We start from the raw sequence: 26,764 nt of genomic DNA, 5'->3' as shown, positions 1-26,764 counted from the left end.
TTTACCATTGCGATAAGTTTAGCCCGCTCTTTCGTTTACTTTTTTAGAATTCCAAGACTAAACTTGTCGTTTAGATATCTCGAGGTATATCACGGGGTCTGATAATTGCATTTTTACTAGCAGAACTGAATCATGACCCACAAAACCAAATCATGACATGTCTGACAACAATTCGAAACACACTAAATCTTGTCCAAAAGTAGACGAGCATGATATGAGAAAGCTATTGGCCCAACTTGGGTGTGATAAAAAGTTATTCCTCAATAATTAAATTTGTACAATTGACTTCATTATGTTCGGGACATTAGAGAGTTTTATGAGTTGTTGTGTTGAAGCATTAAAACCTCAATTATTGTGTGAAGAGATGATGGTGTGTGCAATTTCTTCTCGTCACGACACAGAAAAAACAAACAACTAATAGTAATTGATTACTTTCGAATAATAACAAACTCTTTCCTAACTGTTTCAATCCATATTAACTCATTGAAAGAATGACTCTCTTAACAAATTTCCACAACACCAACAATTTAATGTCATCATCCTCCAATAATAATACTGTTTCTTCCACAAATCACAACCGAATAATCTCCATGATGGGAACCATCTCATCAAATGGTGCAACATCCCCAACCACTGATCTTGTAAAAAGTAATCATATCAGATATAATCAATCGATTCCAAATCATACTCAAACTGCAACACCATTAGATAAGCAAACATTTGTCTTTGTTGAAGACAAAATGTCAAATCAATACAAACAATCCAATCCAAAGAGAAAGAAGAAGAGTGTTCACTCATCCAATCCAAGTGGTGTTACCATTTTCCATCATCATCACTATCAAGCTGCTGATAAATCAGCTCAAACTGGTGGTTCCTCATCTTCATCATTAATTAAGAATGAAAATCCATTCATTCATCATCCAACAAGTAATAAGGTTAAAATTGAGAAGAGAAAGAGCAAGGCAAAGAATGGTGTGCAGTGTGTTGTAGTCAAGGAGGAAATAGCCTCTCTCCATGCCAATGATGATACCAAGTATGAAATTGGTTTAGAAGATGGCTTTACCTGGTGGTCTTGGTATTAATCTAATGATTATTCGTTTGGCTAATTGTTCGGCAACTCATTATGCTCTTGCTAGGTTTATAACTTTCACTTCCCACTTGTACAGATTCTCCTCCTACTTAAGTTTTTCTCCATTTCCCTTTCTCCTCTGCATGCACACATGTGTGTATCTATAATTATATAATTAATTATCAAAACAATTTTGCTTTTCCTTTGCGGCCTTTCTCAATCCATTGCTCAATTCAAATTAAATTCTCTTTAAATTATCAATATTGTCTTTGTTCTTCATTATTATCTTTCATATCTTTTGTTCCGTCATCATGAAGAGTTTCATGTTCGAGGCTTGATGAATTTTCAATAATTTGAATGACAAAAATCATCAAAGAACCAACCAGCATCTTGTACGGCCATGGTTGTATTCACTTCATGAATTGCTGTGTATTATTATCTTCACGTCTAGTCCCAAATGATCATTAATATGCTGGTTCGTCCTCATCTCTTGTTTTCATATCATAAACCAAGTCAAGCCTTCTTTTTGTCTTCATCATCTACGAACTACAGCAATTAGTTAGCACAGGAGGAACATCTACCTTCTACATCACACATTGGAACTAAATACATATTATATATTATAATAATTAATTATTAGTACTTTGCTACTCCCATCCTCTTCATCTTCCTATTCTTTTTATCATTGTGTGTTGAATAACATTCAGAGGAAGAACTCATTATCATCGACCAAGATAAATTGTGTTACATTCTCCATGATAGGCAAACTACTCATAGTGCTTGAAGGGATGAGGCAAACCACTTATCACAACATCAATGGACAATTATGGAAGGATTCGAGTTTGTGAATAGCATGATATTGTTGAATAATAGAAAACATATTCGAATTCTCGCCCAATTCTCAAGCTATGCAATGAATGATGGTTACGTTCAGCTCACGAGAGGTGCACGATTTGGAGGCACTGGTAAATATCTGCTCTCTTTACAATGGCTAAATTAAAACAAGATTGACAATTTCAATAACAATACTTTCCACTACGTCAAGTCGACCAAAACAACGAGATTTCTCACGCAGTAGATAGAGTTTGTTCTATTAATAAGAGAATATAATTGTAATTTATTTTTATTATCTGAATGCAAGTGGAGAACAAAACGACAGAGAAACTTCTCCCTTTCTTTGTGATTGGATTGCAATTTAACATTGAGATATGAAATACTTTTGGATTGACTACATTCACATGAATTATTGGACTTTTGAATAGAACCAAAATCAGCAGTAATTTGATATAAATTTCGTCCATTTCCAAACTCTTAAAATATTATTAATGAGGGCATTGAGGTGTGGATATAATTACACATTTAAAAACAGATCCAAATGCACCTTGTCCAATGCTTTCCAAATATCTAGATAATGGATTGAAACTCAGAACTGACAATAAGGTCAAATTCTGATATGGCACAGTTCTTCAACTAGATATTTTTTTAGTGAAAAATGACCTACAAGGCGAGGCTTCTAAAATTGGAAATACAAATAATTAAATATTGAAAATTAGTAATTTAAAAGACATCAATGTATACTACATAAATATGAAAAATCAATATAAAATAATGCGAAACAAAGCATAAAATGTAAAATTATTACTCGAGTGCCGGGAATTGAACCCGGGTCGCCAGAGTGACAGTCTGGAATGCTACCACTATACCACACCCGATTACATGTTTAAATAAAATATTTCTATCATATAGATGATTGTTCATAATTCCTGTTTTCTTATTAAGAACTACCATTCAACCAATAATCATTTCTTTTTAAAATAGAATTTGAAAAAGACGTCAAAATTTGTTGATTGTAAAAAATGAAAATTTTGACCAGTTAAATTTCTCCAATCCGCCAAATTCTCAAAAATCGCTCTCCAAAAAATTGCCATCATTCAAGCCACCAAATTTCTCAAGCTTTCTTAGTTTACAAACTCATCATACAGGAATTTTAATTCTTGTTTTAATTAAACTCTAGTAACCACATCGTCTTTTGCAATATCATCAAAATGCCAATGTTTAATTGTGATACTTATTTTAGTATTACCAGTAATGATCCATCTCTCGGGAGAAGCTTCATCTCCATTCAGATTAAGTGTTTAACAGAAGCAGAAGAACAGAATATTCCAAACACGTCTGCAATACTTTTTCACATTCCATCGGTTAAAGCTGAACAACGAGAAGGAAGCACTCTGGGTAAACCAATTCTTATCGAAGATGATAATGATAATCTTACTAATGGATCAATGCCACAATGTTCTAATCAAGAAAATATTGAAATTAGTGATGATGAAAGTGTGGAAGACAAGGTTGTTATTTCTGTTGTTGAAATTGAAGACAGTTCAGTTTTAAATCAACAAGTTGATGCAGATATTCACCACCACAATGAAGAACACAAACCAATTATGTTGAACCAAGAGTTGGTGAATGATCTTTTCAATAAAAATTCAACATCCACTTCTCTGTCGGATAAGCAATCACAAAACAATAATGTTGCCAAGGAACCAGAGTCAAGTAATGTAGATGAGACTCTCTCCATTCTGCCAAGTGTTAATCATGTGGAGGCACCTATCATTTCCATGAAAAAGAAACCAAACCATATTCCTGAATTAGGTGATCCAGGATTTAGAATGGTTGCTCACAGAAATTGTACCAAAGCAACAAAGATTAGACCCTCAGGAGAAAGAATTGTTCCAATTGGAATTACCAAACAACAAAAAAAGAGAGCCAAAAAGATTTTAAGACAATAAGAAAACCCAAAAAAGGAGAAAATGGTGGTTGATTCCAACAAGTCGTGCCTTCTGTAAATATTAAAGATTAATGTTGGTTTCATTTCTGATTTCTCTTTTTTCAATGAAACACTTTAAAAAAATGAACAGAATAAAATCGCTGCGTGCCTTGTTCACATTTAATGTTGCCTTAATACTGATCACAACGATAATGATGATTGTCCTGAATAATATAAATTGCTCATCAGTGAGTGAATTAACAACTCTCGTTGTCCCGTTCAGTATCAAAATAGAAGAAAAGGATGACAAACTCAGAATTGGCTTGAACACCAACTTTTATGATTGTCTCGTCGATGAAGACTTTGATATTGAACCAGATTGTGACATTTTGACTGGCAATGTAATTTTCGTTTATGAAAGCCCAGGTGAGAGATCAATCTTTTTGAGAAATGTCTTTGCTGCTGGAATGTTGGTTCTTATTGTGGCTTGTTGTTGTTGTGTGGCAGTTTGTGTGTTTGGATGTTATTGTTGTTTCATTAGGAGAAGAAAGTTGTTGCAAGGAAGTATTAGATGAATGAAGATGAGGCAAGAAACCTCAATAGATGGTGAGAAGGTTCAATGATATAATGTGTTAAAAGTTTTATTGGAAACTAATCATGAAGATTAAAATGCTTCAGTTTTTTTCACAAAAGGAGCAAAGATAATTCATTTTTGTAACTAGTGAAGCCGCACCTTGTAAATTTCAAGCTCTGTTTGTACGGATGTACTTTTCTGCAACTCTGACTTGCCAAACCTGTCAACTGTATTCAAACATCACACTATTCAAAGTGCTTTTTATCACAAAAAAAATGAGAGGAACAGTATCAATAATTATGATAATCATTTTGTTATTCTGTGTTGGTTTCTATGCCTTCTACTCTACCATCACCACTGGCTCCCTTTTACCACGACATGTTCTTGACAGTTGGAGTAGGAGAGCTAATCTTTTGAATGGAAACATTCCTTCTGCTGCTTTTTCGGTAAAACAATCAACAGTTGATGAGAGCAGAGAGATCAAGTCGAGATTAAATTCACTTCCGTCCTCACAATTCAAGAAGAAAATTATTGAGAGAGGTGATTTATCAGCACATGTGTTGGATCGTTCGATTTATAATACATTTGTGAGATATCAGAGTGGTAGTCATTCAGATTCAGAGCACGAGAGGAAGGAAAATGATGGTGGATCGGATTCGATTGTGATTTCATCATTTGTGCCCATGATGAATGGTTATGAGAGGTTGATCTTGTCTGAATGCAAAAATATCGATCGGGTGAATGGTGACGACAGTTTGACTTCGAGACATGTCTGCTATGTGACCTCAAATTTGAAAAAGGAAGGAAATGACAATTTGGCATGTGTCATTTTAAGAGAGAAAGGCCTTTTTACCGTAGACATTCACAATGATATGGATTCATGTTGGAAAGGAGGAAAGGATTCAAATGGAAGCATTAGAATTTCATATTTTGGAGAGGGATCATTCTCATCCCTTTTGATTTCAATGTTTTCAGTGTTTGTTGTATTGACCTTTGGAGGGGTGATGATTTTCATGGCAGGATTTTCAATATTTCTATATGTCTTTTTGAGAATTAACTTGTTTGATTTCAAAATTGATCAAAGTTAATTGATTTTCACCGAAGATATTCGAAATATTAGAAAATATTATGAAGTATTCGAAGATGAAAGAAGTACCTTCAGACATGTGAAATTTTCTGTAGACAATGTACATTAGATGAACAATATGATTTTTAGATGGATTAGTTTTCAATTTTGTGAGTGAATGAGCATTCACTACTGTCAACAATCCCACGATGATGAAGAAAGAACAATTAATAAATATAATTAGAAAAAGTTTGGACCTTTCCAAAAGTTGCAATTTAATGGATTCGTGAACAGTCACCAACAAACACTGCGAGAATCCTTAATGAAAAAGATGCTTGGAGATAAAAGGTCTTTTCCTGCAGGTGGTTTGAAATCTTAATAACTGCCACAACGACCAATGAGGAAAAAGTCCTCTCCTTTTGGTTCTATTAAGCAAATTAAAACAACAAAAAAAAAGAAGTAAAACTCGCCAGCCAACACCAAAGCAAAACTGAACGTTTGATTTTGAAGAAAACCATCGCCCTCAATTAACAACAAACACATCAAGAGGCATTATAATATTTAGAAGAGAGAAATTGATAAATTTTGAATGAAAGACATGGCCGTTTCGAGTAGTGTTACTAACAAACAAGAACAACAACTTCACTCTAGTACTCCCTCAACAACATGTCATCAAGGAATAAGAAGATATATTGTTCCTACTCCTACTGGGAATCATCCTCAGCAAAAGGCCTTAACAAATCATAAGAAGCATCATAGAAAGCATCATCATCGCCATCATCGTAATAATAATGAGGCAACCAAAGCACCTTCAATCTTAGACAATCAACAAGAATCGAGAATGGTCTTACCCGATATTCATCATCGAAGAAGAATAGTGCCCTATTTAAATATCTATAACATTAAGGAAGAAGAAGATATAGTACAGCAACAGCAGCAAGTTCTTCCACCAAATGTTCAACCTCCACTCACTGACAGAGCAATCTATGAAAGAATGGAAGAAAAGCTTAAAAAGAAGAAGCGAATGGTTGCTCAGAGTGTGGATTATACTTCTCTGAGGAAACATTATGCCTCAATGGAAGCTCCTTCAATAAGGAGTGATCCACCAGTTCACGAAGAATTCATGATGGAGAGTGTTCCGTTGGTTGTTAACAATTCTGATGCCATTCACAAACATCTCTATCACGCACAAAGAAAGGAACGAAAACTAGAAAAGAAAAAGCTGTTGAAACCAACTCCTCCAGTTGAGGTTGAAGAGAATGAAGAGGAGAATGAACCAATGGTTATTAACAGAATGTTTGTCAGAGGAATTTTTGGAGTTCACTAAGGTTTAAATCTCTTTTGAGAAGAGTTCTGGACGATCTAAGCTCCTTATACCAATAACACAATCATGTTGACAGATTCTCTCTTTCTGAGAACAGCGTTTACCATGCGAAAATGTTGATCACCATTTTGTTGAAGCTTACCTGTTTAGATGAGAATTGTTGCACTCGAAACAGAATAAAACAATTCATCATAATTATTAAATACTATTTTTACATTAATTTCTTAGAGACAAAAGCTGTCGAATAGCTCATAACAAAATCTTTCAATTGAGAAATATTATCATATGAATTGTTCATGACTTTTCTGAGATGGTTTAACAATTTCTCAACTGTGCCTGAATCCTTGTTATTAGAATTCAACCAATTTTCCAGAACTGAAATGGATTTACCTAATTCTCCAATTACATCATCAGTTTCTCTATTTACCTCCCAGAACTTTTCTTCCAACATTTCGAATACTTTGGAGTATTCCTTAAACTTGTTATTCTCCTTTGAGCGTTCCAATTCATACAACCATTCATCATTCTCTTCATTTTTCTTATCAATTACTTCCCAGACAATAACTTTTTCCATATCAAAACCAATCCTGTCCAAAGGTCTAGCAATGAATTTCTCTGATTTTTGGAAGGATGCTAAATCTGAAATTATGTTCACCTTCATCAATGAAGCTAACTCACAGTATTTGTCCGAGAGCTCAACTGCTTTACCCACCACCATGTAATGTCTTGAAGTATTTGTTCCTAAATTTCCAGAGTGGCTCTTGTTGACACAGACACCCATTCTTACATCAATCGGATTCTTAATGGATCGAGAAGCTTTGAAAATTTTGAGTGCTGTTTCAAAAGCTTTTTCAGCCAATTTAGAATCTAGTTGATTGGCAGTGAATGACAATTGGAAATGATTATATGAAATAATTTGCAAATTTCCTTGAGAAACCTTCACGACAGGTCCCAAAGCAACCACCAATTCTTTGAAAGCTTCTTCCAAAATATGTGGACTGTCAGCTTCAGTTCTAATAGTAATGATAGCTGAAGGATTTTCAATTAATCCCATTTTGAAAAGTGACTTTGAATTCTTGTAAGAAGATTGAGCAACTGTGTGGAAACTAGCTCCAGATTCACCTTTGGAATGAGGTTGGGAATGGAATGAAGTGACTGACTTTCGGTTGGTTTCTCCAACTGTTTCCTGGGTATTTGATTTTTGAACTTGTTCACTGTTTTGGATTTGTTCAAGGATATATGGAGGAACGAACGATTTGATTTCCTTCAACCAATCAATGGTTTCGTCCAGATTATTGAAAATTGAGTTGACTTCTCTGAAAACTGACTTATTCGAAACAACATTATCCAAATCAAAGACCTTAATAAGCTTGAATTGCTTCTCCAAGAATTTCATAGGTCTAGAAACAACCAACCCTATAAACAAACTTGACAATAAACCAATAATCACAACACCAGCTGTCACACCAATCGAAATATAAGTTGTCAACATTAAAGTAGCTGTCACTTCCTGTTCGTACAATATAAAGAAAATATTCCAATCCACATTCTCTAATCTATACTTGAGTGGTGTAATAATGTAAGAAATTTCATCAAGCTCTCCAACCATTATGAAGGAAGTGGAATTATCAAAATTAGTTGAATTTCCATTCATATTAAAGAATTGTCTCAGTAATAAACCAGCATTTCGATCTGTCAAATCAAAGATGGTATTGGTAGTAGAATTGACAAATAAACTTGCTCCTAGATAGGTTCCAGAGTTGTCTCCCAACACAACATAGCCACTTCCTAAAAGTCTAATTGTGGAAAGGTAATTAGCAACAGCTTTGAGGGAAAGATTGATTTTTGCAACACCCACCATGTCTCTCGTTCTATTCTTTTGATAAAGTGTTGGGTTAAAGAGTAAATGAGAATAATAAATTGTCATGACACCTGTCAACAATTGAGTTTGATTTCATCAATTGTGTTGATACTTACCTCCTGTAACATATGGATCACCAAAAACTCCATCAACTCCCAAAGTTTTAGTCCTCTCAACTGTATAGTTATAAAAAGGTTGAATATTGTTAATATAAGGAGTTGAGCTGACTGTATAATTCAACTTGACAGGATATGCTGTTGTGATATTAATTCTGTCAGTGATTGACAGTGGACTTCCAAATGCTTGATAGACATAATTCATGAATGCAGACCCAACTGGATAAGTATAGGTATATCTGGCATTGTAAGGTTTTTCAAAAAAGTAACCAACTCCATTGTTGCCAAAGTCCAAAACCTTTGGATACAGATAGCCACGTTGCTGATTAATATTAAAATCTAGAGTAGAGAGCATGTATTCTCTGGCCATTGATCTAGTTTCCATAGACACGGGTTTTAGCATTCCATCCAAAAAACCAACAATTTTCTCACCTGAAACTCTGATTAAACTATTGGAAAGTTCTGTAATTGCTTGTTTGGTTAATGCATAGGAAGCTCCCCACAACAATAAACTGCCACTCAAAATTAAAATGGATATTGTAAAGACAATGAACAGGTTGAGTGGCATAATTCCTTTCAAAATGCCTTTCTTTTGAGAAGGAAGAAGCAATTCAACTTCTTCTTCATTCTCGTTGATACTTTCTTCTGGTACTATCTTCATGGTATCTTTAGTTTGTTTTTTAGTTTTTGATATCCTCCTTGGAGATGAAACTGTAATTATCTAACAATAATGTCATCTGCCATTGAAAAGTTCATACGGGAAATCACTTTCTTTGTATAATTCTCGTCAATCTTTGATTGTATATAACGAGACTATGTGATGGGGTTTGATAACAAAATGTTAGCAAGTCAACCGGCATCAACTTGTTGTAAGTTTGCCTGGCACAATACAAATATGAAGAGATAAGCAATTGTAAAATACAGCTCAATAATTGATGTATAGTGATTGAATATCAAATCAAACAATGCATCCTACTTCCTTTTTGATAATATCTGCATATTCGGCATTGACCTGCTATGTAACAAAGCTTATTTGAGGCCACATCAAAATAAGACCTAAGCAGTTGTTGAGTTATCTCCACACCTTACTGATATCCTAAATCTTTTTGTTTGGAATTCGAAAAGAAATTTCCAATAGATCCTACACTCGATTGAGAACTATTCGTTTTGGAGTGCTTTTTCAACTGAAGGTTTAGGATATTCAGTTTGAGATATTTCATCATTATGTTTGAACAATATATCATGAAATGATTCCTTTCTAATTAATTCCCAAAATCTGATAACCTCTTTTGTTCTGTACAACCCTCTCTTCACGAGAATAAATAATACCTTTCCATTGCTTGAAATATCTACATTGAAACTTTACTTATCCATTTTAAATGTTTTCTGATCTAAATCAGTAAGTAATTCATGAAACTCAATCTTTCTCTTGCTCATTAAATCATAAACATCACCTTCTGCGGATAAAGCTGCCAAATCACTTACAATCTTTTCTATTTTCACGTTTGGCAATATTTGGTATCTTGGTGGAGATGAATATATCGGGAGTTCAAATAATTTCCCAAAATAATCCAACTGGAATCTTTCCGAAAACATTCTATTGGAATACTCTTCAATATCTTCATCACTATAGTTTAGTCCCTCCTTCATGTGGAATACTATGTAATTCTGGAACAACGTTAAATATTCCGTATTGTCGTAGGTTCTCCAGAGTATTCTTCTACTGAGATACTTGTTTCGTAGAATTCCAAAATTCTTTTCATAAATCCCAATCGAATATAGAAATCTCTGATTATCCTTGTAGTGTTTTGTGAGAATGGCAACTTTCCCGGCTCCACATTTCACATCAAGAACAATTTCATTTGGAGGAGGAAATTCCATTGGTTGACTGTATCCATCATTCCAATAATAAACATCTCCTAGATTACAATGAATTACATCCCTATCTCCCTCCTCCTTTCTTTGTGAGCAACATTCGTTTATATTTTGCCCAAAAGAAACCATTTTGAACTCACATTTTGATTTTCTAATCAAACAATATGTAAAACTGCTTCCACAATAAACATCCTCAATATTGGAAAGTGGTATTTCAACAACATGTTGTTTCGAATTTCTATCAACCATCAATTGTCCCTCTGTTCGTTGCCCATACCCAAAAGCAGTTCCATCATTTAATAAAAAGATGGCATGATAATCTCCACATACAATCTTTTTAATACCAATTCTTTTAATTTTTCCAAATATTTCCTCTGATTTGAATTCAAATAATCGGAGTGATGATAATCCAACATCAATATTTATCCAACCATCGGAAAAGGGCATTTCACAGCCTTTAATGAATAGGTAGCTGTTTGAACAATTATTAATTCCATCGAGATGATATGATGAAGGCTGTGCTGTTTGCATTTTTTTGTGTTCATTCACTTTGTAAAGTTTGTAATAGTTGCTTCAACAATGAAACATTCATCGATAAACAATCTATGCTGGGTTACATTATCAAACTCAAGTCATGTACAGTTCGTAAAAAAAAATAGCGGGAAATCACTTCTTGGGTTTTGAGAATTTTTTTTAAGGCCAATATAAAGCAACAAAGGCTTCACCATTAATAATATTTAAATATTTATCATTAAAATTCATAATTAAATATTATATATTAGCAAAGTACATGTAAATCAACACCTCGGAAAGATCATGAAAGATAGTTATCTTGATATAATTTTTCAAAACAATGTAGCCACCAAAATATTTCTTTATATGAAGTCCTAATTGCTTTTGTTGGGCGATGCTAATATGCTGAATCAATTCCAAAGAGGTAACTGTAGTTGCATTGTTAGAAAAAAAACGGTCAAAAGAATATTAAGGACTGTCCCCTTACCTAATCATTTTGAAAGCGTCAAACATCATACCAAAAATTTACACTTGTCATCAAGCGTACGATTCACCTTCCCACAAGGTCAGCTACATCGAACCATTCACTCTGATTGCGGAAGATGATTCTCTGAACCCCGTCAGACTTAATGTCTCTTCACATGCCACACATCAACCGTTAAAAAACCACTTTAAAAAAATGAGTGAAACCACCATTCCACCAGTTGCTATTTCCACACTTTCCCACTCTGATTCAAGCTCGTCTATTTCTTCACTTTCTGCTCAACAAGTAGCTCCACCATGTTGCTTTGTCTGTAAGGAAGAAGTTGATGTTTTCCAAGAAGCAAAAAGTCAATGTATTGGTACGTAGTAATTTATTTGTACAAGATTTTAACGATATTTTCTATTTTTTGCTGATTTTCAATGGCTATTGTTGAACGTCAATGATGATGGGTCGAAATGTCAATCATTGTGTGATGTGTTAAAATTTCATCTATTTTACACACAGACTGTAATCTTTTCTTGTGTGCTCGTGATGCTGCTATCCACAGAAAGAAAGAACCTTCCCATCAAGTGATCGATTTTATTGGAGCCTCCTCACAATCACTCTCAGGAAGTGGTATTCTATTGGGACAACACTTGCACAATCATGAAGGACATTTGCCACCAACTCCACGTCAAAGTATCAGCTCATCAACAACTGCCAGTCCAATGGTTGCCTCAACAATTAACACAACAGGTACTTTTGGAGGTCCTGCCCCATTGTGTTTAATTCACCACATTCCTATCAACACTTTCTGTGGAAGTTGTAAGAAATTGGTTTGTTCTGCTTGTGCTATTGAAGAACATCGTGAAGGTCACGGAGAAGTCAACATGATTTCAAAGATTGAACCAGAAGAACGTGCCAATTTGGAAAAGGTTTTGCAAAATTTGAGAGATTCATTGAAAGAATGGGAAGAATCACATAAAACCCATGATAATGAATTAGAAGAAGAAAGTACATTGATTGAAAAGGAAAGAACTAGATTGAAGGAAGAAGTTCAAGTTATTTTCGATGGTTTAAGACAATCTTTACAAGATAGACAAGATCAATTGAATGCCGATATTGATGAAATTTGTCAAAAACAAATTACCTATACCAATAGAGTTATTGATTTAAAGAAGATTTCCGTCGATTACATTGCTGAATTTGATAAATTGGCTGAAATGTCTGGCTTTGAAATGATGGATAGAAAATTAGGTAAACTTCCACAAACACTTCAATCTTTCGAAGATTTGAAGACCTTCTTCAAGTATTTACTTTTGGAAGAAGTTCACGATGTTCAACTCACCAATGTTGAAACCATGCTCAAATATGTTCAACGTGAAATTGCACAATTGGGTGAAATCATCAAAACTGATCCAAAGACTAAAGCTCCAACTCCAGTTTCAAAGTCACCTGCCACTACTCCAGTTTCCGAACAACCTGCCAACTCTTCAACTGCCACTGTTACATCTGCTTCTAGCACTCCAACTGTCACCGAAGCTTCAACTCCATTCAAACAATATTCTATGAGATTTGAACATGCTGGTGTTATTGGAAAGACTGGTAAGGAAGGTAGTGATAATGACTTGTTCAAGGGTCCATGGGATGTTAAAGTTTCACACAATTGTGGAGTTATCATTGTCTCTGACAGTCGTAACAATAGAATTCAATTCTTTGATCTCAAAACTAAGGAATACAAGGCTACTCACAAGACACCAAAGAATCCAAGATATTTGGCCATTGAACCAAACTTTGAAGGTAATAATGATGCTTTGATTTACACTTGTGACAATCACTGTGTCTACAAGTACAATTTGAAGCAATTGTTGACAGCTCACGAAAAGGAAAAGGTTGAACCAATCTGGACCTCAGGTAAGAAGAAGGGTAGCGATATTTCCTTGTTCAATGAACCTGCTGGTGTTATCGTTTGTACCTCTAGAAAGATCAATCAAATGTTCCCAGAATTGGCTCAAACTGGTGGTAACACTGTCTTTGTTTGTGATGGTGAAAATCATCGTGTTAAGGTTTTGAAGGCCTCTGATGGTAAACCACTCAAGGTCTTTGGTTCAAAGAAGGATGATAAGGACGGTATTCTCTTCAATCAACCAGAAGGTATCTACTTGTCCATCAATAATAATCTCATTGTCTCGGAATATGGCAGTCACAGAATGCACATTATTGGTATTGATAAGGATAATCACGAATTTGTATCTTTGAGAGTCTACGGAAAGGAAGGCCAAGGAAGTATGGAATTTATCAACCCACGTGGTATTGCCATTGATGAAACTCTTAAGAATGTTGTTGTCTGTGATGGTGGTAACAATAGAATCACTTTCTTCAATTTGGATTCTGGTGTTTTCACTGCCAGTTACAATGGTTCATTGGGTAAGGATCAATTCGGTCGTGTTGTTGGTTCCTTCTTTGATGAAAAGACTGGTGACTTGTACCTTGCTGACTATACCAATTCTAGAGTTGTTATTCTCAAATAATTATTGTTAGAAGAAAGAAACCTATGTAAATTGACCTAGACAACTAAGCTCACTAAATCCTAAATAAAATAAAAACAATTTAAAATTATTATAAAAGAGTAACAATAATAGTACATGTAAGATTAAAAGGTTATGGAATAGTATTTATTCAGTTGAATCTTCCAATTTCTGCCAGTATTTGAATGAAGAAGATACTAAATTACGAGTCTTGACATCCAAATTCTTGGTAGAGTACTTTTCTTTGAGATAGGCCTTTAGTGTCTGATTAGAGGCAGAGGTATGTTTGTACAGTTTGGTCAACATTTGATAAGTTTGATTTGCACTCTCGTTCGTTAGAGAAATATATCTCACTGTGGTGCTAAAGGCATAAAAGAAGATTGTCATTCCAGTAATGTCCTTATCAAAGACTAATTCCTTCAAAAAGTTGTACTTGTTCATTGAAACACCAGCAGAAAATCTTGCATTACCCTCAGACAAGTAATTTCTCATCAGGAATTTACACAACAATTTGGAACTTTCAAAGTCGTGCATGATTACACTTTCCATTAAGACATTTCTTCCAAAGTTATTTCTAGAGAGGAGAGCCTTTTGTAAGAGTTCTTCACCCAATAGAGATACAGAGCTTTCCAATATTTTGGAAAAGAAGAGAATATACGAAGGAACATAGATTGGTTTGCCGTCCACGCTTCCAAAACTAGCAGTTGTTTGTACCAAATCATCTTTGTAATTATTTCTCTTATCCTTTAGACAAGAGAAGAGAGGAGACTCACCTCTCTGATTCTTTTTCAGAATAACTTTAGGCGAATGAGTAGCTAGATATCTGAAACCTTCATAGTCTTGCTTTCTCATAATTTGATGCATCAAACTCTCAGCAAGTCCCAGGCCAAATGATAACCCATTCGTAACATCAAACGAGGCGCCAAATAATCTCAAGGTATCACACATTACATAATCCTTCTTTTGTAAAGCTAAAGCAATTGGAAGATTACCCAAGTGATCCCTCTTCAAGTTCAATTGGCTATCTCTCACAATCGGTTGAGAGCACAGGAAGGCACAACATTCCAATGAGCCGAATTCTATCGAATAAAATAAAGGAAACACGTCATTCGAATCTTTGACAGTTGACCACAAATTTTCTCTTCTCTGATGACATGATGGGCAATGATTAATCTCATCACAAATATTCAACTCGCAACATAAAGCTTCTAACCATTCCAACAGATCCAATCTATTGAAAATACATGCCAAGTGCAGCAGTGAAAATTGTCTATTCAAATACTTGAAAATAATCTTATTCGAAACTGTGTCCATCAAAGCTTGAGGAGCCACAAATCTCCACATTGAATTAGTTGAAAGGGAATGGCACAAATTATCTACATATTTACAAATAGTTTTACACTTTACAATAGGAATTCCTTGCTTGATCTCTTCTTTACCAAGCAATAAATCCAAAGGAATCAATGTAACTCCTTTCGAATAATTATCAATACTTTCTGATGAAAATTCTCGGAATGCTTCCATCACAATACTCTCCAAAGAAGTATTGTATGAATTTCCACAAGTCAACCCAATAGAAATATCTTCCAAAAGGACAACTTGCTGCAGATCATCAACAACACCTCCAAGATGTTGTTGTTGTTGATTAGAATACGAAACTGCAACTTCCATTTTTAAGCTTAAAGTGGTAATGGTACAACGAAGTGAAGAGTTTCAATTTTTTGTACAAGCGAAAAAAGACTCTTGGTGTCGATGTTTTTTTTTCAAGTTGGTTTTTGGACTGTTCACGTTTGTGTTGGCGCCTTTTTCAATTTTTTGTAGTTTTTTTGGTCCAGCAAAAAATCGAATGTCTACAACAAACACCATAAAAGGTCATTCTCTCACCTTATTGATTTGGTTTGTGAAGAACGAATCGGGAATGTAAAAGTCTATTAAGGGAAAATTAAAGATGTATTTGGTAAGATGAGAGATTAACTTGATTTTTTGAGGGTTTACGGAATTCATGGTTTGTGATTTTTTGTATTGTAAAGTCTTGAAATGCTTTAAAAAGTAAAATGTCTTGTTCATGATGGTTTCGGTTTTGGTCGTTAGCAAGTTGGTTTGTCAAGTTACAAAATGAGACTTTGAACTTCAATATTGACAAATTTCAATAATTTTTACAATGATAATTTCACACAATTTCTGTACGAATTTACAATTTTAAAATCCTTACAAAAAAAAATGTCCAAACGCGATTTGCCGCCAAATTCAATCAATGAAACAAACTTTAAAAAAATTAAAAGTGCTAACGAAGAAAATGAGCGCGTCATTCTCTTCCTCGATAATCAAGCCTCCGATCAATTCCAATTGCAAAAACTCAACAACAATTATCTCCGGGAAAAGATGAGCAGAATTTCCTCCTCCACCCGAAAATACTTTGAAAATTCTTTTAAAATTAATGATGATTTTATTCCGATCGAGTATTATCATGATGGAGGCTATGTGTTTAATTTGTTTGATGCTTTGAGAAGGAAGGGAAAGGAAGTTTCACTTTTTCATCGAGATATTCAATTTAAGTTTTCTCCATTGTTATTGCAGAGTGAGGAAGGAGTGATGAATTTACAGTTTCTCGACAAGTTATTGGAAGTGAATGGAACTTTTATTAATAGGGCACCGAAGGAGTATAGCTTTGATAAGGAGGTGATTAGGAAGGTGATGAAAACCTATGTTGGAGCCTATTATATGCTTCCACAAGAATTGAAGAATGATAAAGAGCTGGCGTTGCTGTCCATTGAGAATAATCCGAATTTATCTTCATTCTTGCCAAATCATTTGAAGAGTGATAAGGAAATCTTTATGAAAATTATTCAAGATGGGTGTTATAATGGACAAGCATTTGGATTGGCCTCTTATGAAATTAGATCTGATAGAGAAATTACTTTGCAACATGTTGCAAAATTTCCTAAATCTATTAGAGAAGCAGCAGAGGAGTTGCAATCTGATAGGGACTTTATTTTACAATGTATCAAAATGAATGGAATGGTCATTGAGTTTATTGACAAAAAGTTTCTATTCGATAGGGAAATAATAGTGGAAGCTGTTAAATATAGAGCTAGTCCTGAATCAAAAAAGTTCCCTATAGACTTTGCCCCAAACTCCTTCAAATCTAACAGAGAAATTATTCTATCCTCTGTCTCTCACTCTGGTGCTTCCCTCAAATCAGTATCGATTGATTTCAAATCAGATAGAGAAATAGTACTTGCTGCTGTGAAGCAAAATGGAGAAGCTCTGGAGTATGCCTCTTCCGCACTGAAAAATGATAGAGAAATTGTTAGTACGGCCATTCAAAAGTGTGCAAGCTCCATTCGATTTGCATCTTCTGGATTGAAAAAAGACAGAGAGTTGGTCATGCAAGCAATCAAACAAGATGGTACTTTACTCTTTTTCTTTGAACATTTTCAAGATGATAGAGAAATGGTATTGGAAGCATTAAGAAATAATGGTTCTTTGGAGTATGCCTCAGAAGAAATAGAAGCAGACAGAGAAATTGTACTCGAGGCCATTAGAATTAACACTACAAACCTTGATTATGCATCTGAGGAGCTTCGCTCAGACAAGGAAATTGTTTTGGAAGCTATTATCTTGGAATCTAAGAAAGAGGCAGAACCTTTCGTTCAGCCATTCATCTATGCCACCGAAGAGTTGCAAAATGATAAGGAATTTGTTATTCAGGTGGTTCAAATTGATGGGTCATCTCTTCAATTTGCATCAGAGGAGTTGCAAAATGATATCGATGTCATCAAGAATGTTCGTGTTGGAAGAATTACCTCACCTGAATTATATGGAAACTTGTCACGAAATTTTGAATTCGTAAAGCAAATTGCAAAACAAAATTTCAAGCTTGTCATTGATTTTGTTTATGAAAATAATCCAGAAATTACAGCAATAGGTTTGGAACATTTTGGATATTTTTCTACCTATTCCAAACAACAACATTATCACAGATTATCAGTCACCTATCCTGAATTGGAACATGTAGAAAAATATTATCAAATACGTTATTAATTTGTAATACTATATTAATAATCAATACAATAATTAAGAAGGTGGATTAATTTTTAATGAACTTGGCTAATTGCTCAAAGAATTCTCTTCCTTCTGGAATGAAATTATAAAACAATGGATAATCATGGAACAAATCTCTTCCAACCAAAATCTTCAATTCCTTCATCAAATCTTGATCTTTCACCAATCTCTTCTCAAAAACACTCAATTCATCAATCAAACGTTCCTTAGATCCATAATTGAAGAAAACTCTCTTTCCATGCAAAACATCAATCTCTGGCCAGTGAGCAATTGAGAATTCCTTTGGATCAGATGTGAATGGAACTTGCGAATTGTCACAATCGAGAATTAAACGACGAGAAAGACTAATTTCATTTCTATTACCAGCTGCCACAATACTTTTAGTTTCCAAACAGAGATCACACCAAGGACTCATCAGTAAAATGTTATTCAATTGAGAATAAAGTGGAGAGTTGGATTGTTTTAAAAATCTCAGTGTGTTCATAACCAAGTTACCACTATTTGAAAATGAACAAGTTAAATTTCAATCCTTTCGAATAAAAATTTGATCAACTTACCCTGCAGAATCACCTCCAAGAGTAACTAATTCAGGATTCAAACCCAGTTCTGAAATAGCAGTCTTGACCTCTCCAAGAACTTCAGGGAAAATTTCCTTATAATCAACCTTAGGAGATAATCCATAATCAACCAAATAAACATTAATGCCAAACTTTTCCACAAATGGAATGAAAAGACCAGCATAAGAATGAGTTGATCCAAAGAAAAATCCTCCACCATGAATAAATATCAAAGTCTTTCTCTCCTTGGCATCCTTCTTATGTGAAATCCACACATTATTTCGTTCTCTACCTCTAGAAAATGATTCAATTGAAATTTCATTCGAATTTCTAGCTCTTTCCACTTCAAAATCTGATTTGTACAAGACACGAGTGGCAAATTCCAACTTGGCCACAATTTTCTTAAAATCATCATGATTGAGCTTTCTCTTTGGTTCCGAATCGTTCACTGAAGTCGAGGCCAACAACATGAAAGCTCTTCCTTCGGGGCTACACAAATCTCCATAAATTTTCCTTGTATCGGAGATGAACTTTTCCTTGATAGTCAATAGGAAGTGAATGATTTTTGCAAGACAGAACAATGGTCCTCCCACTCGAGAAGCAACCACGTAAAATAGGAGGCAAAATATCAAAAAGCAGATGAGAATGAGTGTAAACATTTTTTTTTGTTTGAATTGATGAGAATCCTGTGGGAGAATATGTAGTTTTTAAAGCTAAAATTTGTCTGGATTTTACAAAATATATGAGAAGTGGACCAATAGAGGTGGAATGAATGCTTGTCATGCGGGTGTCAGATCCGCAGTTTGAAATTGATTGCAAGATATTTTGTAAGTGAATGATGTGAAATTGTAAAGAGTTGCAAGAAAAAGTTGCATGGTTGAGAGGTTATGCAAAAACCATTGAGGTTTGGCTTCATGTTTTACAAAAACTTCTTCAATTGAATAATTCTCAAGATAGTAGAGTTTGTTCTGTAGTGATTTTAAGGAGATTCTGATGTTACCGTTCACCTACCTGTCATCATTCATTAAACACTCAACTTCAATTATTTCAGATCTCAATATATTTGAACATATTGAAATATTAATAATTAAATTTATGATAAATTAAATTTTATTTTTATAATATTATTATACTTGTGTGTGTAGTAGTGAAGATGATGAAAATACTGTGTGTGGTCTAGAAGATTATATTCACATTAAATTGTGTGGATTAACTTGTAAAGAAGGAAAGGGAATCATTGAAATGTGACAATGATATGGAAAGGAATGAAACTTTGTTCTGTCTCAGTAATAACTTTAGAAATTAAAAGTTGTTTTTACCAATAACGGTGTTCTTGACAATGGCTTCCTTAACATTGTCGAATACTGTCTTGATGGCCTCAGTATCAGTGGCACATGTTATCCTGACATCAATCTTCTTTTCATCCTTATCTTCAACACGAGAAATGAATTTGTCCTTGATGTGATCTGCACATTGTCTCAAATTGGTGTCATCTCCTTCAAATTCTGGGAAAACTCTCTTGAAAACACCACGTTCATTCAACTTTTTAGAAAACAAGTCACTCTTATTCAAGAACAAGATAACAGGTGTCTTTTCAAAGAAGTGAGAATTGACAATTTCATCAAATAAAAGTATGGATTCGTCCAAACGGTTTGTACTATCATCTTCGTAACACTTTTGATCAAATTCACTCAAACTGGCAACGAAAATAATGGCAGTGACATCATCAAAGCAGTGAATCCTATTATTATTATTGAAAATTATAAATTATTAATTATTAAATTATTGTGTGTATAATTAATGTGGTAAATAAAAGGATGGGAGAGATGAGAATACGTACCATTTCTTACGTTCGTTTCTTTGACCACCAACGTCAATGAGAAGCCTATATTATTGTAATTATTATTATCATTGTTGTATGATGAAGGGAAACATCAAGGAATGTCATCAGAATGTCAAAGTATCTAATTAGTATTTTGGATTGTGTTTGTTACTTACATTTTGAGTTCATCAATTTCGAACCTCAGCTGAACCACACCAGTGGTTTTTATTCTGCAGTGGAGGACATCTTGTTGGTTAGGAACATAGTCTTTTTGAGAGATTCTCTTCAAGTTTGTATAGAAGCTGTATATTGTTGTTGTTATTGTTATGATTATATAATAATAATAATTAAATAATAATTATTGTTATTGTTGTTCTAAGTAAATACTTACTACTCAGTAGAGTCCAACAATTGGAATTCGTTTCTACGTTTATAAACAGTCTGTATACCAGCATCTTCCCATAAATCCTTCAAGTCATTGGCAAAGGCTTCATTGTAGACCTTGTTAATATTCAAGAGTGAGTCGTTTTGTAATTCAAGGATTTTAGCAGCCTTTTGTCTATTCTCTGGGTTCTCAATAGGAATGTTGAGATCATGAGAGGCTTGAATAAGAGCTTGCATAGATTGGAGAACGTTGGAGTGAATAGTATCAACGAAACCAAGTAATTCGTGTTCATTATAACCTCCGTCGTGTATAATTCTGATTTGCTGTGGTATTATGATTATAAATTATAGAATTTGATTAGTGAATATAATAAATATATAATATTGAATAATAATAGAATAGATAGTATGATGAATGACGTTAGAAAGGAAGGAAGAGAATATAATGGAATACGGTTCACATATTTTGTTAGGTAGTAGTGGTAGTAACAGGTGTTCACATTCCATGGAAGTTGATATTTGGTGGTGGTGAATGAACCCAAACGATGATCGTCATCAACATCATATTGTCATCATGATGATTATCATTGGATAACAGCATCATCATTAGCAATAAGTTTTTAAAACAGAAATAATTTTTGGAGGGAAACAAATAGTAACGGTTTCATGTGGGATGCCAAAATTTACAGTAAAAAAGAACAAGCACAAGCACAGGATGAGGTTCATTGCCATTCGTCATCGCCATGATTGTTATGATTAGGAATGAAGATATGAATTATCCATAGTATATAATTATGAATAAAATTGTAAATGGGTAACAAGACAACAAGACATTAAAAACATTATTGTTATCCACCAAATTATCATCATTAACAACAACATACCTTGAACAATGTAGATTTGCCAGATTCACCAGCACCTAACAAGAGTAATTTAATCTCGCTATCGTTTAATCTATCATCACGGAGCATATCATTAACCTTTTGGTCAATTTGTTTTCCGTTGTTACTTCCTAGACCACAGGCTTGACCCATTTTAAATGTTTTGATGAAGTTTTGATGTTTGTGAGTTGAATGTTTTAAATGATGAATGACTCAGAACACTTCTGCCGTTTGATGAGTGTGTTTTTGTTTGCGACGCGGCAGTTACGTTAGAATTTTTTTTTAAAGAAGGCTGACAAGTGAAGGATGCGTTAAATTACCAGTCAAAACAGTTGAACCAAAGAGCATGATGTACTGGTAACCCAATAATATTCTTTGATAGTGAAAATACCTCAAAATTCTAGCCATTCTCCAAAAGAAGAACAAATTGATAGCTGTTGCAAAATTCACCTCAACTTCTCATTTATCTTTGAGTCAATACAACAATTGGAGTTGTAAATCATGAGAGACTCCAAAAAGTTCCTGGCATTATTATCTGTCATTTCTACAAGTTGGAATTTTATGGGAATCCTTTTCCAGAAAGTACAAGTGAGCGTGACCTGTCAACAAAATACTTTCGAACGATCCCTATGACTGTTCAGGGTTCGAAAGACAATTAAAGTCTTAGTAACATTGAGACTATTCAAGGTTTTTGTGGACCTCTTTGCTGTAAATCGAATAGAGTTTCTTCTGTAAAGAGAGTTTGCATAATGTTTCGCTCCAATTCTCTAGCTTGCCTTTTTAGAATAATGTAACGATATGGTCTTGTTCACAAAGCATTGTAATAATGTCATTATTATTGTTATCAATGGAGTGAACGAACAAGGTGCTGAATTATCAAATCTATATCTGTTGATGGAAATTAATTACCTTTCGTTGCTTCAGGAGAACAAGTAAAGAACAAGAGCCGTTGTGAAGGTGAAAAAAGAAGGAATTTCCCCATAAAATTTATGAAATTCGATCATTTGCAAATATTGTAATGAATTATGTATGGTTAGCTTCTAAACAGTGGAGAATGAGATAAAACCTCTGGAGCTTCATTAGCCAGCTCATAAAGGATAACACATGCCACAATCTTGGGACAGAATATTAGTTATTATTGGAATACAATTTATAGTGATCATAAAGCCGTCATAGCTCAGTTGGATAGAGCACAGGACTTCTAATCCTGGGGTCGTGGGTTCGAGCCCCATTGTCGGTATCTGATTTTTAATTTTCTGGTTGCTGTTTAATATTGAATAACTTGTTTGGTTATCATCTATGTAATCACATGATATGAATGGATATGAATTGAGTAACATTAACAATATTAATAGATGAATAGTAACAATGATTGTTATTTACATAAACAGCTGTCAACCCGACTGTTCATCATGTTGACTCTGTGATGATTCATCAATAAGCTTCTTCGATCCATCCTCCTCGAACACATTGGTATCATCAGTTGCTTCTTCCTCTTGAGTGTAATCTTGCTTGGAGAATAAGGACATTGTGAAATAATAAAAATTATTAATTTATTAACAACTTTCCAATAAATTAATTTTGAAAATTACCAAAATTAAAGCCTTACCACCTAATCTGTACGACGATGAAAATTTAAAAAAGACCACAAATGGTCAGCAAAATTGAAAATTAAGAGAACAAAATCCTTTAAAAAATCATTTTGCCCCAATTTATCGAAAACCAAACAATGAGTTGTCTTATTTCTGGACAATCCTTAATAACTTTGAATTCATTGTAACCGATGATAGCTCAGCTGGTAGAGCATGGGACTGTAGCAAGAAAAACTGTCATCCTGTGGTCGGCGGTTCGATTCCGTCTCATCGGATAATTTTAATTTCATCTTACACCATTGCTGTTACAAGAGGATATTAGATATCCTATGTTTTGTAAATTTAATAAAGAGAACAACCTTTTTGTACCAAAATTTCAAGGGGAATTCCTCTTATTTATTATCACACCCAAGTGGAAGATTTCTTTCTGATTATCAACAGCTTCAAACAGCTGACCGTTTTCTTATTCAATATTAAGATTTTGATAATCTGAGTGGCTACGGCCATATCACGATGAACGCACCTCATCCCGTCCGATTTGAGAAGTTAAGCATCGTCGAGCCACATCAGTACTGAGGTTGGAGACAACTTGGGAACCTGTGGTGCTGTAGTCTTTTTGTTTATTTGTTTTTTCACTAGTTCACGTTTACTTATCAATCCCCCTTAATTGTTGGTCAAGTTTGCTTCTCACATTCTTTCCAAGTTCTGATTGAACTGCTCCATCATAAATATTGATTATTAAGATTCGCTACATGTTCAATATCAATAGTCGAACAAGGCATTAAAATTTATTAAAATACCACAAACATTTTGCCATTCTTCGCTCCACAACCAACAGAATAAAAACTCTGTTCCTTATGCAATTCTCAAAACCATCTTTCTCGGCCAATTGGCTTTGATCGAGTGTAGTATCTGTTCTTTTCAGTTTAATAGCTGAAAGCAGCTCACGGGTTGCATCTACTATTAACTCAATTTTTTGTAGGGATCAGGGTTTGAGCTTAATTGCTCACTTTGATTTGGTTTCAATCAGACATTGCACAAACCGTCAGATTAGGAGCCACCTAACTCTTTTAATTAATTGAAAAATCATTGCACAAAGAAATCTCAATCAGAGCAAAATTGAGTATTTGTCAAATTCCGAGCATGTATGATGACGAATTTTAAGAATGGCTAGCTAACCTGGTAATAAGTATTTCAATTTAACATTCGGAATATTTCACTTTTTGAATATCCAGAAAACTCAGAAATATTGCAACTTTATCTTTTCTTAAAACTTTATAAATTTTCGTCCAATTTCTTCTTGAGACTCTGGACTAGGTATAGAGCTTGTTTTTCAAGATGGTTTTGGTTTAGATTTTTGTAAGGAACTACTACACTGTATGCTTTCTGATCTAGAAAGAACTTAAATGATTGGAATAATTAATTTTTCGTTACAACCAATGCTATTTTATAGATGAGGAATATTTTTAAAGAGAATAAGATTCCCGTGTAGTCCAATGGCTAGGATACCTGGCTTTCACCCAGGAGGTCCGGGTTCAATTCCCGGCATGGGAGAATCATTTTGGTTTCACGTCTTTTTTGAATGGAAATAGATACTCACACAGGATTTGGAAAAAATCAATTGTATTCTAACTTTTTTAGCTGATCTTGAAATAATTGCAGTCAATTGTTTAATTCTCCTATCTGATAAGTCATTTATCAATTATTATTTCACAAACTCGATTGACAATGAAGAAGGGAACAATCCCCAAGTTTATTCATCAAGACATCAGACAATCTTACACTATTCATTATCAACTAGAAGAAAGCCCTCCTCTTCACCACTTTCTCTAGCACAATTTCCCAACAAAACTTGTTGATTTTTTCTATCGTAAAAGAATGTGTAAATTTCAGAGTTGTGGAAAATATTCGAATGCTCAACAATGAGATTCAACATTTTCTGGAAAACATGCTTTCTTTCTTCAATGATTTCGTCTGGATTCGTAAATAGAGACCATCTCTTGAGTGGAAATTCAATTCTCTCATTCGAATTGACCTCTAAAGTTCCATCCCTATTATTATTATTATCAACACATTTACACATGATATCGAACAATATTTTGAATTGAGTATACTTTTTCTGTATTCGAAAGCCCAACAACTTTCCATTCACATTAAGCGTAACCTCAATGATATAGAAACATGAATGTTTGTTAAATGTTTTTGAGGAATCTTGAATGGTTGCAACAATCTCACACTTTTCAAAATACGTAATTTCACTCATGACACTGTGTTCCATAGTTTCGTATCTGCTTTCTAATCTTTGGAAGAAACTTCTTTCACGCATCTTTTCAATGGCCAAATCAACCAAAGTTGCACAACAAATAGCTGGAACTAAAACTGGATAGCCACTCACGATCATCCAAGTTAGACGAAAGGAGAGCCACATAGAAATTGCTTGTGTGCATTCATCTTTTGAATATTCGAAAGCCATAACTGCTGGAATGAGAGCTAGGGAGAAAGGTAGACCACATAGACGAAACAAACACAAATCCATATTTGGTTTACAATCTTGATATTGAATTCTGTCTTGGAAAATGGAGAGAATGAAGCTTCTGCCATACCTTTCGTCTATGTATTTCTTCCAAGATTTACAGACCTCTCTCAATGTTAGAAAGTGTAAGAAAGTGGAAGAAGTTCCGCCTGCTTTCTTTGGATTAAAATCTGAATCGTTTGGTTTGAAATAATAATCTAGAATATTACCAAATACAACTGGTTCGTTCAAATAATGAACATTATTGTAAACTAATACGAAAGATGAAGAATTGCTTCTTCTCCTTTCGAATATTTCAGACATTTGATCAACAATTTCACTTCTATAATATAAAAATTCATCATCATCATCAACATTCGAATCCAGTTCATCTTCCTGGTCATTGGAATCATTCGTCTGATTTCGAATAACAATTTCTCCATCAGAATTCTCCTCTTCCAATGGTTTAAAATTTGACAAGTAGAGAAAAATGTGTTCCAACTCGTTGGTCACTTCATCCTCCGTCGAAATCAATGTTTTCTGATCAATAATGGAGCTGCTAATTCGTGAGCGAAGATTTGACATTTTTTTATGTTTGAAAGTTTTTGATCTTTCTTAATTTAGCAAACGTGATGTCTAATTCTGAGCGAAGTGAAGAATGGACTTGTTTTCATTGTAAACTTAATAAAATATAAGTTGAGTATTTTTCCATGCTCAAAAAATTATCACAATGGCCCCAACACCAACTACACCAAAGAACAACAAGAAAACGAAAGACCTTAGCTCACCTTCTGCAGA

At 34.2% G+C, this 26,764-nt stretch overlaps 12 protein-coding genes and 4 non-coding genes across 16 annotated transcripts; 10 read left to right on the top strand and 6 right to left on the bottom strand.

Moving 5' to 3' along the window:
• Positions 1 to 491: 491 nt before the first annotated feature.
• On the top strand, positions 492 to 1,082 carry NAEGRDRAFT_75025 (uncharacterized protein; the record flags this gene model as incomplete). Its single annotated transcript, XM_002669961.1, has 1 exon — positions 492 to 1,082. One exon carries the CDS (start codon positions 492 to 494, stop codon positions 1,080 to 1,082), a length of 591 nt encoding a protein of 196 aa, XP_002670007.1.
• Positions 1,083 to 2,710: 1,628 nt separating this feature from the next.
• Positions 2,711 to 2,781, bottom strand: NAEGRDRAFT_t751. Its single transcript has one exon. It is a non-coding gene; the product is annotated as a tRNA-Asp (tRNA).
• A 333-nt stretch (positions 2,782 to 3,114) lies between these two features.
• NAEGRDRAFT_53845 (uncharacterized protein) lies at positions 3,115 to 3,855 on the top strand (the record flags this gene model as incomplete). The annotated part of the gene is made up of 1 exon (XM_002669960.1): positions 3,115 to 3,855. The coding sequence occupies one exon, from the start codon at positions 3,115 to 3,117 to the stop codon at positions 3,853 to 3,855; it is 741 nt and encodes a 246-aa protein (XP_002670006.1).
• Positions 3,856 to 3,976: 121 nt separating this feature from the next.
• On the top strand, positions 3,977 to 4,408 carry NAEGRDRAFT_75023 (uncharacterized protein; the record flags this gene model as incomplete). The annotated part of the gene is made up of 1 exon (XM_002669959.1): positions 3,977 to 4,408. One exon carries the CDS (start codon positions 3,977 to 3,979, stop codon positions 4,406 to 4,408), a length of 432 nt encoding a protein of 143 aa, XP_002670005.1.
• A 274-nt stretch (positions 4,409 to 4,682) lies between these two features.
• On the top strand, positions 4,683 to 5,495 carry NAEGRDRAFT_81976 (uncharacterized protein; the record flags this gene model as incomplete). Its single annotated transcript, XM_002669958.1, has 1 exon — positions 4,683 to 5,495. The coding sequence occupies one exon, from the start codon at positions 4,683 to 4,685 to the stop codon at positions 5,493 to 5,495; it is 813 nt and encodes a 270-aa protein (XP_002670004.1).
• A 432-nt stretch (positions 5,496 to 5,927) lies between these two features.
• On the top strand, positions 5,928 to 6,800 carry NAEGRDRAFT_59797 (uncharacterized protein; the record flags this gene model as incomplete). The annotated part of the gene is made up of 1 exon (XM_002669957.1): positions 5,928 to 6,800. The coding sequence occupies exon 1, from the start codon at positions 6,063 to 6,065 to the stop codon at positions 6,798 to 6,800; it is 738 nt and encodes a 245-aa protein (XP_002670003.1). The 5' UTR covers positions 5,928 to 6,062.
• A 191-nt stretch (positions 6,801 to 6,991) lies between these two features.
• Positions 6,992 to 11,180, bottom strand: NAEGRDRAFT_59796 (uncharacterized protein; the record flags this gene model as incomplete). Its single annotated transcript, XM_002669921.1, has 2 exons — positions 6,992 to 8,729; positions 10,229 to 11,180. 2 exons carry the CDS (start codon positions 11,178 to 11,180, stop codon positions 7,009 to 7,011), a joined length of 2,673 nt encoding a protein of 890 aa, XP_002669967.1. The 3' UTR covers positions 6,992 to 7,008.
• A 661-nt stretch (positions 11,181 to 11,841) lies between these two features.
• NAEGRDRAFT_59795 (uncharacterized protein) lies at positions 11,842 to 14,252 on the top strand (the record flags this gene model as incomplete). Its single annotated transcript, XM_002669956.1, has 2 exons — positions 11,842 to 12,004; positions 12,151 to 14,252. 2 exons carry the CDS (start codon positions 11,842 to 11,844, stop codon positions 14,154 to 14,156), a joined length of 2,169 nt encoding a protein of 722 aa, XP_002670002.1. The 3' UTR covers positions 14,157 to 14,252.
• A 28-nt stretch (positions 14,253 to 14,280) lies between these two features.
• Positions 14,281 to 15,824, bottom strand: NAEGRDRAFT_59794 (uncharacterized protein; the record flags this gene model as incomplete). The annotated part of the gene is made up of 1 exon (XM_002669920.1): positions 14,281 to 15,824. One exon carries the CDS (start codon positions 15,822 to 15,824, stop codon positions 14,301 to 14,303), a length of 1,524 nt encoding a protein of 507 aa, XP_002669966.1. The 3' UTR covers positions 14,281 to 14,300.
• Positions 15,825 to 16,373: 549 nt separating this feature from the next.
• NAEGRDRAFT_75016 (uncharacterized protein) lies at positions 16,374 to 18,197 on the top strand (the record flags this gene model as incomplete). The annotated part of the gene is made up of 1 exon (XM_002669955.1): positions 16,374 to 18,197. One exon carries the CDS (start codon positions 16,374 to 16,376, stop codon positions 18,195 to 18,197), a length of 1,824 nt encoding a protein of 607 aa, XP_002670001.1.
• Positions 18,198 to 18,319: 122 nt separating this feature from the next.
• NAEGRDRAFT_81971 (uncharacterized protein) lies at positions 18,320 to 19,434 on the bottom strand (the record flags this gene model as incomplete). Its single annotated transcript, XM_002669919.1, has 3 exons — positions 18,320 to 18,387; positions 18,420 to 18,715; positions 18,776 to 19,434. The coding sequence occupies 3 exons, from the start codon at positions 19,432 to 19,434 to the stop codon at positions 18,320 to 18,322; spliced, it is 1,023 nt and encodes a 340-aa protein (XP_002669965.1).
• Positions 19,435 to 20,077: 643 nt separating this feature from the next.
• On the bottom strand, positions 20,078 to 21,952 carry NAEGRDRAFT_44850 (uncharacterized protein; the record flags this gene model as incomplete). The annotated part of the gene is made up of 5 exons (XM_002669918.1): positions 20,078 to 20,516; positions 20,616 to 20,660; positions 20,774 to 20,899; positions 20,989 to 21,305; positions 21,866 to 21,952. 5 exons carry the CDS (start codon positions 21,950 to 21,952, stop codon positions 20,078 to 20,080), a joined length of 1,014 nt encoding a protein of 337 aa, XP_002669964.1.
• Positions 21,953 to 23,028: 1,076 nt separating this feature from the next.
• NAEGRDRAFT_t755 lies at positions 23,029 to 23,102 on the top strand. Its single transcript has one exon. It is a non-coding gene; the product is annotated as a tRNA-Arg (tRNA).
• Positions 23,103 to 23,642: 540 nt separating this feature from the next.
• Positions 23,643 to 23,729, top strand: NAEGRDRAFT_t756. Its single transcript has one exon. It is a non-coding gene; the product is annotated as a tRNA-Tyr (tRNA).
• A 1,207-nt stretch (positions 23,730 to 24,936) lies between these two features.
• Positions 24,937 to 25,008, top strand: NAEGRDRAFT_t757. Its single transcript has one exon. It is a non-coding gene; the product is annotated as a tRNA-Glu (tRNA).
• Positions 25,009 to 25,237: 229 nt separating this feature from the next.
• NAEGRDRAFT_53838 (uncharacterized protein) lies at positions 25,238 to 26,551 on the bottom strand (the record flags this gene model as incomplete). Its single annotated transcript, XM_002669917.1, has 1 exon — positions 25,238 to 26,551. The coding sequence occupies one exon, from the start codon at positions 26,549 to 26,551 to the stop codon at positions 25,238 to 25,240; it is 1,314 nt and encodes a 437-aa protein (XP_002669963.1).
• Between the last annotated feature and the right edge of the window lie 213 nt (positions 26,552 to 26,764).

Source organism: Naegleria gruberi (genome assembly GCF_000004985.1).
Source record: "Naegleria gruberi genomic scaffold NAEGRscaffold_76, whole genome shotgun sequence".
Classification (NCBI taxonomy): Eukaryota; Heterolobosea; class Eutetramitea; order Acrasida; family Naegleriidae; genus Naegleria; species Naegleria gruberi.
The sequence above is the reverse complement of the archived record's forward strand: the minus strand, read 5'-3'. Positions and strand labels throughout refer to the sequence as shown.